General features: G+C 40.9%; 1 protein-coding gene across 2 annotated transcripts in view; it reads left to right on the forward strand.

Moving 5' to 3' along the window:
- The window catches only part of LOC139755109 (uncharacterized), a 99,958-nt gene that overhangs the window by 52,918 nt on the left and 31,523 nt on the right, over window positions 1–15,517 (forward strand). For both annotated transcript variants that reach the window (XM_071673242.1, XM_071673243.1), the window contains one exon: window positions 11,110–11,303. In XM_071673242.1, coding sequence (XP_071529343.1) covers window positions 11,110–11,303 — 194 coding nt within the window. The remainder of the gene's footprint in view (window positions 1–11,109; window positions 11,304–15,517) is intronic.

Below are 15,517 nucleotides of genomic sequence, written 5' to 3' on the forward strand. Positions count from 1 at the left end.
AGATGGAGTGAAAAAGATTTTGTGTGATCGGGGCCTGAACATGCAGGAGGGTGAAAGGAGGGCAAGGAATAGAGTGAATTGGAGCGATGTGGTATACCGGGGTTGACGTGCTGTCAGTGGATTGAATCAAGGCATGTGAAGCGTCTGGGGTAAACCATGGAAAGCTGTGTAGGTATGTATATTTGCGTGTGTGGACGTATGTATATACATGTGTATGGGGGTGGGTTGGGCCATTTCTTTCGTCTGTTTCCTTGCGCTACCTCGCAAACGCAGGAGGCAGCGACAAAGCAAAAAAAAATATATATATATATATATATATATATATATATATATATAAATATATATATATATATATATATATATATATATATATATATATATATATATATATATATATTATCCCTGGGGATAGGGGATTAAGAGTACTTCCCACGTATTCCCTGCGTGTCGTAGAAGGCGACTAAAAGGGGAGGGAGCGGGGGGCTGGAAATCCTCCCCTCTCGTTTTTTTTTTAATTTTCCAAAAGAAGGAACAGAGAATTGGGCCAGGTGAGGGTATTCCCTCAAAGGCCCAGTCCTCTGTTCTTAACGCTACCTTGCTAATGCGGGAAATGGCGAATAGTTTGAAAGAAAGAAAAAAAAATATATATATATATATATATATATATATATATATATATATATATATATTTTTTTTTTTTTTTTTTTTTTTTTATACTTTGTCGCTGTCTCCCGCGTTTGCGAGGTAGCGCAAGGAAACAGACGAAAGAAATGGCCCAACCCCCCCCATACACATGTACATACACACGTCCACACACGCAAATATACATACCTACACAGCTTTCCATGGTTTACCCCAGACGCTTCACATGCCTTGATTCAATCCACTGACAGCACGTCAACCCCTGTATACCACATCGCTCCAATTCACTCTATTCCTTGCCCTCCTTTCACCCTCCTGCATGTTCAGGCCCCGATCACACAAAATCCTTTTCACTCCATCTTTCCACCTCCAATTTGGTCTCCCTCTTCTCCTCGTTCCCTCCACCTCCGACACATATATCCTCTTGGTCAATCTTTCCTCACTCATTCTCTCCATGTGCCCAAACCATTTCAAAACACCCTCTTCTGCTCTCTCAACCACGCTCTTTTTATTTCCACACATCTCTCTTACCCTTACGTTACTTACTCGATCAAACCACCTCACACCACACATTGTCCTCAAACATCTCATTTCCAGCACATCCATCCTCCTACGCACAACTCTATCCATAGCCCACGCCTCGCAACCATACAACATTGTTGGAACCACTATTCCTTCAAACATACCCATTTTTGCTTTCCGGGATAATGTTCTCGACTTCCACACATTTTTCAAGGCTCCCAAAATTTTCGCCCCCTCCCCCACCCTATGATCCACTTCCGCTTCCATGGTTCCATCCGCTGACAGATCCACTCCCAGATATCTAAAACACTTCACTTCCTCCAGCCTCTCACCATTCAAACTCACCTCCCAATTGACTTGACCCTCAACCCTACTGTACCTAATAACCTTGCTCTTATTGACATTTACTCTTAACTTTCTTCTTCCACACACTTTACCAAACTCCGTCACCAGCTTCTGCAGTTTCTCACATGAATCCGCCACCAGCGCTGTATCATCAGCGAACAACAACTGACTCACTTCCCAAGCTCTCTCATCCCCAACAGACTTCATACTTGCCCCTCTTTCCAAAACTCTTGCATTTACCTCCCTAACAACCCCATCCATAAACAAATTAAACAACCATGGAGACATCACACACCCCTGCCGCAAACCTACATTCACTGAGAACCAATCACTTTCCTCTCTTCCTACACGTACACATGCCTTACATCCTCGATAAAAACTTTTCACTGCTTCTAACAACTTTCCTCCCACACCATATATTCTTAATACCTTCCACAGAGCATCTCTATCAACTCTATCATATGCCTTCTCCAGATCCATAAATGCTACATACAAATCCATTTGCTTTTCTAAGTATTTCTCACATACATTCTTCAAAGCAAACACCTGATCCACACATCCTCTACCACTTCTGAAACCACACTGCTCTTCCCCAATCTGATGCTCTGTACATGCCTTCACCCTCTCAATCAATACCCTCCCATATAATTTACCAGGAATACTCAACAAACTTATACCTCTGTAATTTGAGCACTCACTCTTATCCCCTTTGCCTTTGTACAATGGCACTATGCAAGCATTCCGCCAATCCTCAGGCACCTCACCATGAGTCATACATACATTAAATAACCTTACCAACCAGTCAACAATACAGTCACCCCCTTTTTTAATAAATTCCACTGCAATACCATCCAAACCTGCTGCCTTGCCGGCTTTCATCTTCCGCAAAGCTTTTACTACCTCTTCTCTGTTTACCAAATCATTTTCCCTAACCCTCTCACTTTGCACACCACCTCGACCCAAACACCCTATATCTGCCACTCTGTCATCAGACACATTCAACAAACCTTCAAAATACTCATTCCATCTCCTTCTCACATCACCACTACTTGTTATCACCTCCCCATTTACGCCCTTCACTGAAGTTCCCATTTGCTCCCTTGTCTTACGCACCCTATTTACCTCCTTCCAGAACATCTTTTTATTCTCCCTAAAATTTACTGATAGTCTCTCACCCCAACTCTCATTTGCCCTTTTTTTCACCTCTTGCACCTTTCTCTTGACCTCCTGTCTCTTTCTTTTATACTTCTCCCACTCAATTGCATTTTTTCCCTGCAAAAATCGTCCAAATGCCTCTCTCTTCTCTTTCACTAATACTCTTACTTCTTCATCCCACCACTCACTACCCTTTCTAAACAGCCCACCTCCCACTCTTCTCATGCCACAAGCATCTTTTGCGCAATCCATCACTGATTCCCTAAATACATCCCATTCCTCCCCCACTCCCCTTACTTCCATTGTTCTCACCTTTTTCCATTCTGTACACAGTCTCTCCTGATACTTCTTCACACAGGTCTCCTTCCCAAGCTCACTTACTCTCACCACCTTCTTCACCCCAACATTCACTCTTCTTTTCTGAAAACCCATACTAATCTTCACCTTAGCCTCCACAAGATAATGATCAGACATCCCTCCAGTTGCACCTCTCAGCACATTGACATCCAAAAGTCTCTCTTTCGCACGCCTGTCCATTAACACGTAATCCAATAACGCTCTCTGGCCATCTCTCCTACTTACATAAGTATACTTATGTATATCTCGCTTTTTAAACCAGGTATTCCCGATCATCAGTCCTTTTTCAGCACATAAATCTACAAGCTCTTCACCATTTCCATTTACAACACTGAACACTCCATGCATACCAATTATTCCCTCAACTGCCACATTACTCACCTTTGCATTCAAATCACCCATCACTATAACCCGTATATATATATATTTTTTTTTTTTTTTTTTTTTTTTTTTTTTTTATACTTTGTCGCTGTCTCCCGCGTTTGCGAGGTAGCGCAAGGAAACAGACGAAAGAAATGGCCCAACCCCCCCCCCATACACATGTACATACACACGTCCACACACGCAAATATACATACCTACACAGCTTTCCATGGTTTACCCCAGACGCTTCACATGCCTTGCTTCAATCCACTGACAGCACGTCAACCCCTGTATACCACATGACTCCAATTCACTCTATTTCTTGCCCTCCTTTCACCCTCCTGCATGTTCAGGCCCCGATCACACAAAATCTTTTTCACTCCATCTTTCCACCTCCAATTTGGTCTCCCTCTTCTCCTCGTTCCCTCCACCTCCGACACATATATCCTCTTGGTCAATCTCTCCTCACTCATTCTCTCCATGTGCCCAAACCATTTCAAAACACCCTCTTCTGCTCTCTCAACCACGCTCTTTTTATTTCCACACATCTCTCTTACCCTTACGTTACTTACTCGATCAAACCACCTCACACCACACATTGTCCTCAAACATCTCATTTCCAGCACATCCATCCTCCTGCGCACATCTCTATCCATAGCCCACGCCTCGCAACCATACAACATTGTTGGAACCACTATTCCCTCAAACATACCCATTTTTGCTTTCCGAGATAATGTTCTCGACTTCCACACATTTTTCAAGGCTCCCAAAATTTTCGCCCCCTCCCCCACCCTATGATCCACTTCCGCTTCCATGGTTCCATCCGCTGCCAGATCCACTCCCAGATATCTAAAACACTTCACTTCCTCCAGTTTTTCTCCATTCAAACTCACCTCCCAATTGACTTGACCCTCAACCCTACTGTACCTAATAACCTTGCTCTTATTCACATTTACTCTTAACTTTCTTCTTCCACACACTTTACCAAACTCAGTCACCAGCTTCTGCAGTTTCTCACATGAATCAGCCACCAGCGCTGTATCATCAGCGAACAACAACTGACTCACTTCCCAAGCTCTCTCATCCCCAACAGACTTCATACTTGCCCCTCTTTCCAAAACTCTTGCATATATATATATATATATATATATATATATATATATATATATATATATATGAGAATGAGTGAGGAAAGATTGACCAAGAAGCTATATGTGAGAGGTGGAGGGAACAAGGAGAAGTGGGAGACCAAATTAGAGGTGGAAGGAGGGAGTGAAAAAGATTTTGAGCGATCAGGTCCTGAACATACAGGAGGGTGAAAGGCGTGCAAGGAATAGAGTGAATTGGATTAAAGTGATATATGGGGTTGATATGCCGTCAGTGGATTGAACCAGGGCATGTGAAGCATCTGGGGTAAACTATGGAAAGGTCTGGTTGGCCTGGATGTGGAAAGGGAGCTGTGGTTTCAGTGCATTACACATGACAGGTAGAGACTGAATGTGAACGAATGTGGCCTCTTTTGTTTTTCCTAACACTGCCCCTAGGGTTGAACATACAGCTGTGTTGACTGCGGACCGACTGCCGCAACCAATATTTCAACCTGTGCGCTCAACCCCAGGCCGCCCATGAGTGTGTCACTGTCTGTAACGCTAACTGCTACAGCACAGTTGGGTGCCCAAGTAAATTAAGTTGAATTGAGTGTATGAACTACCATGAAAGATGGGAAGGGCTTGAACTCTATAGTCTTTAGAGACATAGAGAAAGATGTATGATAATGTGTGCCTAGCAACAAATAAAAGGTATAAAGAGTTATACCCTAAACCTGGAAGTAAATCAGCATGGCAAAAACAGAATCATCATATCAAGGGTAACACCTGTAAATGTATTAAAAAGGCACCAAGTAAAGGTATATGAATGTCTGAGCATCCTAATCCAAAAATCCAAAATCCTCCAAAATCTGAAACTTTGTGTAGCATCATGATGGTACAAGTGGAAAATTCCACACTTGACCTCACTTGCCCATGTTGGGCTCTTTACGCTCTGTTGATGCCAGTTTGTTACAAACCATTGTCACCACTAGACCTACATGTATTACTCTCTGTGTTTTTTGCTTATTCTCTGCTCTGTGGTACAAAGATGTTGATATGTCAAAATGGCCTGCAGATACCCCTATGACTTACACTGATAAGAAAAAGAGGAAGCAAAATTATCAGAAACATTGTATAAATTATCTTCAGGCTTTCCGTAAAAGTTTATATGAAACTTAAGTGGATTTTGTGTTTAGACTTGGGTACCCTCCCCCAAATATCTCAATAGTTATATGCAAATTTTCCAAAATCCAAAAAAATTGAAAATTCAAAACACTTCTGGTCCCAGGCATTTCGGATAAGGGATACTCAACCTTTACTTATTTACTGCACTACCAAGAAAACCAGAGAGCTCCAGAGAGTGATTACACAATCACTCAGAAGAATGCTAGTCTCATAGATAAAGACATAACCAAATAAGCCTAGAATAAGACTGTGACCTCTGGAGAGTAACTTTCAAAAACACATCACACAGTAGACAAGATAATTAATGAGTGAAGGAGTGATGGTTGAGGGAGAAAATGATAGCCATCATGACAAAATCTTGTTGAAGGTACTCATAGGTCAGTATTTTTTAGTGGATCCTGCCTTACAGTAGTATTACCAACTACAGTTTTGATTATACACTGTTATGATAATTTTTTTTTTTTTTTTTTTCATACTATTCGCCATTTCCCGCGTTTGCGAGGTAGCGTTAAGAACAGAGGACTGGGCCTTAGAGGGAAAATCCTCACCTGGCCCCCTTCTCTGTTCCTTCTTTTGGAAAAAAAAAAAAAAAAAAAAAAAAAATAATGTATATCGTTTTTCAATATGAGGCATGAAGCTTTGAGTAGCTTTGGTATTTTTTCCACCTGTTGGGCAAGTGTTACAGGTTGCATTTAGCCAGTCCTGGCAGGATTCAGGCTGTTGGTGGCATAGAGATGATTACAGTGATGCGCGAGTGATATAACCATGTCACATAAGCTTTTTATTGCTTTCACTCTGCCTGCTTGTGTCATTCTGTCTACCTTTGACTCTCATGTAGTGAGGAACTCCATAAGTTATCTTGATACATAACATACTTTTGATAAATTTAACTTTGCCTGGATTTTGCCCATAGTGTTGCATCTAGTGCTACCCCAAAAAGTGTAAGGAAAGTAGTGTCTTTGGGGAAAAAGTAGACTTATTTGATTGCCTTGCATGTTGTGAAAGTGCAGCATCTGTTGGGAGACATTTTGTTGTGAACGAGTCAACAGTGTGAATCATTGAGAAAATTGTGGCAACCTTGTGTGGGGCACAGATGGTTGGCTACTTTGTGGCCAGTTGCATGGTATTATGGATGGTGTACTAGCATCATACTCTATGGTATTGTTTCTTTAATATGTGACTGTACATTTTTGAACATAATTTCTTTGTACTTTTATAGAGCAGCATGTTTCTGTGGTAAACCATACTGATTTTTAACCTGGAAGTGTTCATGATAGGATTTAAGGTATTATCTCATAGGGGTCACTCCCTCTGACCCCCTATTTCCCTGAAGCCTAGTTTCTTGGCAACCATGGTTTTGCCTGCCACTGGGTCTTCCAGGAATGAACTCCTGCAGTTGCTATGGAGCCTTTATGTAGCTGCACTGTTTCTGCCCCATAGGGTCTTCCTATCATTAATCTTAATTGGCTATATCCAGCTAGGCACATTCACCACAATTCCCATATCAAGATGCCAACTTTAGCACTTTAGAGAGGCTCATTGTCTTTTGCAAATTTGATAAGTCTCCTCTGGATTGATGCTGATTCTTTCTGGGAGGCTTTCTTTTGAGATGACCACATAGTAGAAATCATCTTGGCATGGATGGTTTTATGAATTTCTTCTTCTGTTAAAGTTTTAAACCTTTGGTCATGGCTTGATTTGCTCTTGCTATGGTAATTGTTGCATCAGGCACAGAGCACGTAGGGCCATTGAACTTGAATGATTTATGGAAATATACCCAAAAAGCTTAAGACAAAGATATATAAATGCCGAACAAGGAAAGTGGAACTTTTTTCATTTAATATAATACTAGTTGATTTAAGAAATCTAAATGAGTGACTACAGAAATGTTCATAAGAGGATTAGATATATGGTTGAAGACAGTTCTAGATGAACCTAAAATATATAACTATGCCAGAGGAGTAGCTTCAGAAGAAAAAATGTATTTTGTAGCAAGCAAGTGATGGGACTAGAAGAGTTGATCTATAGAAATGTCATTCATCATCATATGAGTCAAGTAGTGAGTGCAACTTGAAAGTCATGCTGCCGAGAGAGAATTACATTGTATGTACTAGCATGTAAGCAGGTACCTTCTCCTGCAATTTATCTTTCTAGGAAATGTTGCAAAGCTGCTCTCTGTTGAGTGAAGTACACTTAAACTTTGATGAAAAGGAAATGTGCTTGTTTCACCTTTTTTCTTCAGTTGATAAATCATAACCAAAGGTGTCTCCAATAGCTTCTGTAATTCATCCTTCACTTCTCTTGTCTGATCTGATTCATTTATAACATACTTTCCAATAGATAAAACAGTCCTTCTCAGCATCTCATTTTCCTTTAACTCCACTTTAGTTGTTTCCACTTTTAGTGCTCCCTCCACCTTCTAGAAAACTTATACCCTCTCCCTTATTTTCTTCTCCCAGTGTTCATCTCTTCTATGTACAAATGGACTGAATGGCATACCTCCATGTCTTTAAGGATTGTGCATGTCAGCTTGTTTGGATCCATGCTTGCTTAATTTCTTTTTGTCTTAAAACCCCAAAATTCCTTTCTTTTGGAGACAAGCTTTAGTGCAGGCCACCCCAAAGACAGGAGACCACTCCAATCCATCTACCACCCCATTTCTCTCTCTTCTGCTATTTCCAAAGTTTTCAAAACTTTTCTTAAATCTCACTTTCATATTTTCATAGAATGTCTTTCCTGTCTTTCAGATCACCAATACTGCTTTTGCAGTGCAGGGTTTGTTAGTGATCTTTTTTCATATATGGCCCACCTTTGGCCCTTCACTTGTAAGGATTTTGGTGAATCTTTAGTTGTGACCTGAGACATCCCGAGAGCAGTTGACAGGGCACATAAATAACCTTTACTTGCTAAACTTCCTTCCTTTGGTTTCCTCTGGATCTCTATGTTCACTAATGCATATATTTGTTTCCCTGATTGGGAACACCTGTGTTACCATACCATCATTGGTGTCCTTTAGTTTTTGTCGTATTGCTCACCCTCTTTCTTCTTGGTGTAAAGATCTTCCTATGCTGACAACTCCACCCTACACACCTCACCTGATTTTCTCTCCTACTCCAATACTTCTTTTTTTTGTACTGAACATATTTTCTCTCTTAAGTCAGACCTGTAGAACATTGTGTAATGGGGAAGCAGTGATCTGATTAAATTCAGGAGTGCCAAAGCACATTTTGTGTTTATATTTCTTTCAAAATCTCCCTCATTTTTTACTATTCTGTTACAAAACACATCAATTTGCCCTTACAAAAATATAAACCTGTTAGGCATAACAATACCTTGTACTTTATCCAGAATTCTCATTATAAAGATTTGCTAGATATGCTTCCCAAAAGCTGGGGCTGTTGTAATAGGTGCTGAAGTTATTTTCTTCTAAGCAGCTATTCCATTTTTACAAGAGCTTCCTTTTGCCTCCGTATTGAGTACTGCTTTTACACCTCTTTCTTAGCCAGAATGAAATGGAAGGCTTCAGCCTGATTAACTTTCATGCTATCACCTTTCTTCAACTATCTCTTTTGTCCACTGTAATGCTACTGCCCACTCGGTTCACTGATATTATTCTGGCCAATGCTTTCATGAGCATGTGTATGCGCTCATTCCTACTGTGTGTCCCAGCCTCCATGAATCAGACCTGTGGCATGTATTTAGCTGCTTCTTCCCATAACTTCTGTGTGGAGATATGATGATTAACCATTATATCATAATGTTTAATCATCATATGCCTCTCATGATGTAACAAAGCTTTGGCATTCTTTTTCATCATTTGTCTTTCTTTCTTCCTATAATCTTTCCTTTTTTAAGATTTGGGCCCAGATACACTGGAGGAGCGAAAGGTAATGCTTTCTTCATTCTTTTTTTATACACCTATTATCTCACCTTTCATTTGAGAAGGCTATGATTGGGACATGACTTTGCCCGTCACATTTCTTTTGCTATGATTTAAAGAATGTGAAGCACATATGACAAAAATGAGACACTTTAAAGTGTACAGTGAATTTTTGCAGGGATCAGGTACACTGATCATGGAAATACTTTCCTTCATTAGACTTTCTTTCAGCATTTATCACTGCCCATAATCCTTGCAAGTATGTTATTCATGAGGCAAAGCATTCCTTCATCAGATGAAGTGCAGCAACCTCTCCTCTTCATTCACTGTTAGGTCTATCTGTTCTTTAGCTAAGGGCATGGCTAACATCTGTCATTCTGCCTTTCCTTCTCTTTTCTGTTCTGACATTGAGGATATGCAAGTTGAAACATTGAGTAGGAATTCAGATGAGGGTAGGAGCAATTAAACCTCATATGAGGGTCGAATTCATTAAACCTCATTTGAGGATTAATGCCTAATAATGAAAAGATTGGCAGGTATGAGAGCCTTTGATGTGAAGATGGGAGGTCAGTACTTATGAAAGTAGTTTCAGTGTCCTGAGGATGTACAGTATCAGCCGAACCCTTATCGGCCTCCATATATTTTTAAAGGCAATTTACGGCTGAGGCTTATTGTGAGTACAGGCATATAACATTCTCAGGGTGAAATCATTATGCATTTGGTCACTGAGACTAGTGTTTCTAACACTTCAGGCTATCTTGAGGGAGTGATGCTCTTTCTGTAATCTTCCAGGCAGCCACTTTATTTTGGTAATACCACTTCAGAGGACTATATCTCATCTGTCCATGCTTCAAGATGGTTGGCTTTTACCCTTTTAAGGAGGAGAAAGCTGAATTCTTGCCTGGAATAAAGAAAGTAGGGTTTATATGTGAGGTTTCCTGGTGCAGTGGGTGCTCAGAATATGTGATTAGTTGGCTGTCTCTTGTAAAACCTCATCATTGCCTTGCCATGTTCAGGAGATCAAGACCCTAAATATGGACTGCAGTACCCCAGGAATCTTGCCAGTTCCATGTCCAAATGTCTGCAGAAGGTAATCAAGGCCAAAGGGGAGATGACAAAGTAATACAATGTAAGTGTGACAAAGCCTTTGAAAATGTATGGAGAAGCAGACAAGGTTTTTTCTGGACCCTGTAGATCATTACCATTGTAGTAGTGAAGACGCTGAAGGAAGTACTAGGAATGTAAACCAAAGGACTCCATTGCCTTAATTTTGAACACATCTTGGAAGTATGGAAGAGGAAGGGTGCCAGAAGTGAGATTGTAAATAAACTCTTCAAGTTTTTAAGTTTTATTGATTCTCTCAGCTCTGGGGTAATGGTAAGACTTATGGATATCTTTGATTAATACAGTGATTAGAAATGTTTAATGAACTTTTCATATGGTGTAGATGAAATTGATTTTTACTGATATGCAAAATGTATTTGGCTAACATTCTTAAAGTGAGACACACATTCAAGAAAGCAATAGGATTGTAGCCTTTATATATTAATTCAGAATGACTTTGTATTTCAGTAAGTGGCAGTGGCGTTACAAATACAGTAGGTTCAGGCAGTGGTAGTGTTGGTGGTGGAGGCAGCAATACTGTTGGTAGTGGTGTGACGAGTGGCACTACTGCTGGCTTAGCCCCTGGCCCGGTTACGTATCTCACTTCAGCAGTTACTGGTAGTGGGGGAACTACTGGCCTCACCCTTCATCAGGTGCAGCAGGTAAACTCTTTGTCTCATTAACAGTTAAGGCTTTATGGCCACCATGTGTACAGTTGTGTGACACACACAAGTTCACTTAGGCTGACAGACATTACAGATTAGGACTCTTCTGTAATTGCCATTTATTCTTGTATGTTATTTTTTGCATTTCTGTATTTGCCAGTTATTCTTGTATGTTATTTTTTGCATTTGTGTTTAGAGCAATATGTTATTCATAGGAAGGTAAACAAGTCACAGTGTGTTTTGAAAAGGCAACAATTTGAAACTTGGTAGTTAGTAATACCTGTAATGGTTATTAGACCTTACCACTTTTTGAAACATGATATACCCATCCCTTGCTTTATGTGGTGGTTATGTTCAGTGGAAACTTTACAAAAAGAGTATGCATATAGCAAACCAATAAACATATTGAGAATATGGGTTATGTGCGGAAGCTTCATGGTCAGCATGGGCGGATTCTCCTGTTACCTGTACATTGTGTAGCTTCTGAAGTCAGGTTAACTTGTCTAGCTATCCTTAATATGCTTTCAGTGGCTCTGGTTCATCTGCATTATCTTCTTTTACATAATGCTCATAACTCTTCAGAGCTACATAATGCTCATAACTCTTCAGAGCTTTAAACCTGAGCTTAAGATACTAAGGCTGTTTTTCTTTTTCATCTCACGCTCTGTTCGTAATAAGAGCATTTTCTCTATCTTCTCCATACGTGGATTTCTAACTGTTGTGGTTATCTTAGCAGACAGTGAGATGAATGGACCACAGCACTTTGTATATCTGTGCATTCTTCTTTATGTTGTGGATTGTAGATTCATCCATGTTGTAAGCACATCCAAAAGCTGATGCTCCATCACCAGCATCAGTTTGTAGTAAGATTTCTAGTTTCTTTTCTAAGATCAGAGAGGTTCTCTTCTGTTTAAGTGCTGTTTCTGGAGTAGGAGGGTAGAAGATGTTGCTGGACGTTTGGATGATATATTAACAAATACAAACACAGCAATTTGCAGGTAAATCGCATTAGCAGGTGTACCCAGATCACATAAGAAGCACAGATCTGCACACAGAGGTGGAAACTGTGAGACAGACTTGCTGGCAGGAACATGGTATGCTTGATCGAGGACCCATGCTTACTCAGCATGCCAACCCTTACTGAGGTCTTGGCGCACTCTTTTCTGCACTGACACGCCCTCACCGGTATCAGCAAGTCGTTAGATTTCAAGCTTTGTTTTTGAGGTCAGGGAAGTTTTCTTCTGTTTAACTGCTGGTTTTGGCAAAGGAGGTGTTGCTGGGCATTTAGATGCCATGTCAGGTTGCAGGAAAATCACTTTAGCAGGTATAGCCAAATTGCACAAGTAGCACGGATCTGTACACAACAGTGGTAATTGTGAGACTGACCCACAAGTGGGAATGTGGCATGCATCACCCAGAACCTGTCCTTCCTCTACCCATCAACTCTTACTGAAGTTTTGGCCCACTTTCTGCCTCACGCATTTGTATAGCAGGGAATTTGGACTTCATGAAAAGAGGGACTGTTAGAAGTATGGCCCTCACATAAGAGCAAGTTCACACACATATAGTGATTCCACATGAAGTGAAGACTTGGTGTCCTTGCTCTCAGAGCTACGTATATATTTTCTTGTGTGTATTTTCTCAACTGTGAGTTGATCACCATAGAGGCAAAAAAAATAGATAATTTTCTCAAGTGGGGGTCCTTCCATGGTAGGTGACATGTTTTCTTTTTTCTTTTCATTCTTGTTTGCCATTTTTCATGTTTGTGAGGTATTGCCAGGAAGTGATGAAAAAAAGGCCCTGATCACTCCCAGCCATTCTTTAGCTGTCATGTGTTATGCACTGAAAACAGCCACCTATCCACGTCCAAGCCCCACAGACCTCTAAGCTTCATATAGCAGAATAGCATTTCCTGTATAAGTACCATGTTGCTTCATTGAACTCTCTCCCATACATGCCTTTCACCCATCTGTGGATTTAGGCCCTAAGTACTAAAACCTTCATTCACTCCATACATCCATCTCCAATTCAGTCTCCCTCTTCTTTGTCCTGTCTACTTTTGACAAACATATCCTCAATTGGGAGGTAAGTTTGAATGGAGAAAAACTGGAGGAAGTAAAGTGTTTAGATATCTGGGAGTGGATCTGGCAGCGGATGGAACCATGGAAGCGGAAGTGAATCATAGGGTGGGGGAGGGGGCGAAAATTCTGGGAGCCTTGAAGAATGTTTGGAAGTCGAGAACGTTATCTCGGAAAGCAAAAATGGGTATGTTTGAAGGAATAGTGGTTCCAACAATGTTGTATGGTTGCGAGGCATGGGCTATGGATAGAGTTGTGTGCAGGAGAGTGGATGTGCTGGAAATGAGATGTTTGAGGACAATATGTGGTGTGAGGTGGTTTGATCGAGTAAGTAATGTAAGGGTAAGAGAGATGTGTGGAAATAAAAGAGTGTGGTTGATAGAGCAGAAGAGGGTGTTTTGAAATGGTTTGGTCACATGGAGAGAATGAGAGGAAAGATTGACCAAGAGGATATATGTGTCAGAGGTGGAGGGAACGAGGAAAAGTGGGAGACCAAATTGGAGGTGGAAAGATGGAGTGAAAAAGATTTTGAGTGATCGGGGCCTGAACATGCAGGAGGGTGAAAGGCGTGCAAGGAATAGAGTGAATTGGAATGATGTGGTAAACCGGGGTAGACGTGCTGTCAATGGATTGAACCAGGGCATGTGAAGCGTCTGGGGTAAACCATGGAAAGTTGTGTGGGGCCTGGATGTGGAAAGGGAGCTGTGGTTTCGGTGCATTATTACATGACAGCTAGAGACTGAGTGTGAACGAATGGGACCTTTGTTGTCTTTTCCTAGCACTACCTCGCACACATGAGGGGGTAGGGGGTGGTTATTCTATGTGTGGCGAGGTGGTGATGGGAATAAATAAAGGCAGACAGTATGAATTATGTACATGTGTATATATGTATATGTCTTTGTGTGTATATATATGTGTACATTGAGATGTATAGGTATGTATATTTGCGTGTGTGGACGTGTATGTATAAACATGTGTATGTGGGTGGGTTGGGCCATTCTTTCGTCTGTTTCCTTGCACTACCTCGCTAACGCGGGAGACAGCAACAAAGCAAAATAAAAAAAGTAATAATCCTCTTTGTCAACATTTCACTCATTCTTTGCATATGTTGAAACCATTTCAGCACACCCTCTTCAGCTGTCAACAGCACTCTTCTTATTACCACACTTCTCTGTCTTACCCTATCATTTCTTACTTAGTCAACCTTCCTGACACCATATATTTCCCTCATACATTTCATTTTCAACACATTCATCCTCATACACTCACATCAGTAGCCCATTCCTGCATCCATACAACACCATTTGAACTACTATACTTTCAGACATACTAAACATACCCAACTTTTCACCCCTAGGTAGTGAACTATCTTTCCACATGTTCCTTAGTGCACCCAGGCTTTGCCCTCTCACCCACCTTGTAACTTACCTCAGCTCCCATGGTTCCATTTGCTGCTATTTCCACTCCCAGGTATCCTCTAATTTTTTTTTCCATTCAAACTCACTCCCCAAGTAACCTATCTCATTGCACTGCTAAACCTAATGATTTTGCTTTTACTCATGTGCTTTCAAGTTTACCTTACACACGCAATTTCCCAAACCAAACTTAGACACCAGCTTCTGCAGTTTCTCTCTCAAATCTTCCACCTGTTTCATGTCATCGGCAAACAACAACTGATTCACCACCCAGGCCCCCATAAGTTCCCATGGTTTCATATTTCTCCAAATCTGCTCCCAGGTATTTAAAACACACTGCTTACTCCAAGTTCTCTCCATTCAAAAATCACGTTCCACATAACCCCTCTCTCTTCACTGCTAAACCTACCAACCCTAATTTTATTCATGTTTATTCTCAGCTTTCTACTTTCTACTTTCACACACTAACCCACACTCAGACACCATCTTGTGCAGCTTCTCTCTTGAATCTGCCACCATTGCTATTTCATGGACTGTATACTTGCTCCCTTGAAGACCCTTACATTCATCTCCCTAACTTCTCCATCCACAAACACAGGTTAAACAGTCATAGTCACATCACACCCATTATGTAGAACCACCACCTTCTTGTGGAACCATTCACCCTCCTCTCTACCTACTTGCACACATAGCTTAAGCTCGTGGCAAAACTCCTTAA

This window comes from Panulirus ornatus, chromosome 18, assembly GCF_036320965.1.
Source record: "Panulirus ornatus isolate Po-2019 chromosome 18, ASM3632096v1, whole genome shotgun sequence".
Lineage (NCBI taxonomy): Eukaryota > Metazoa > Arthropoda > Malacostraca > Decapoda > Palinuridae > Panulirus > Panulirus ornatus.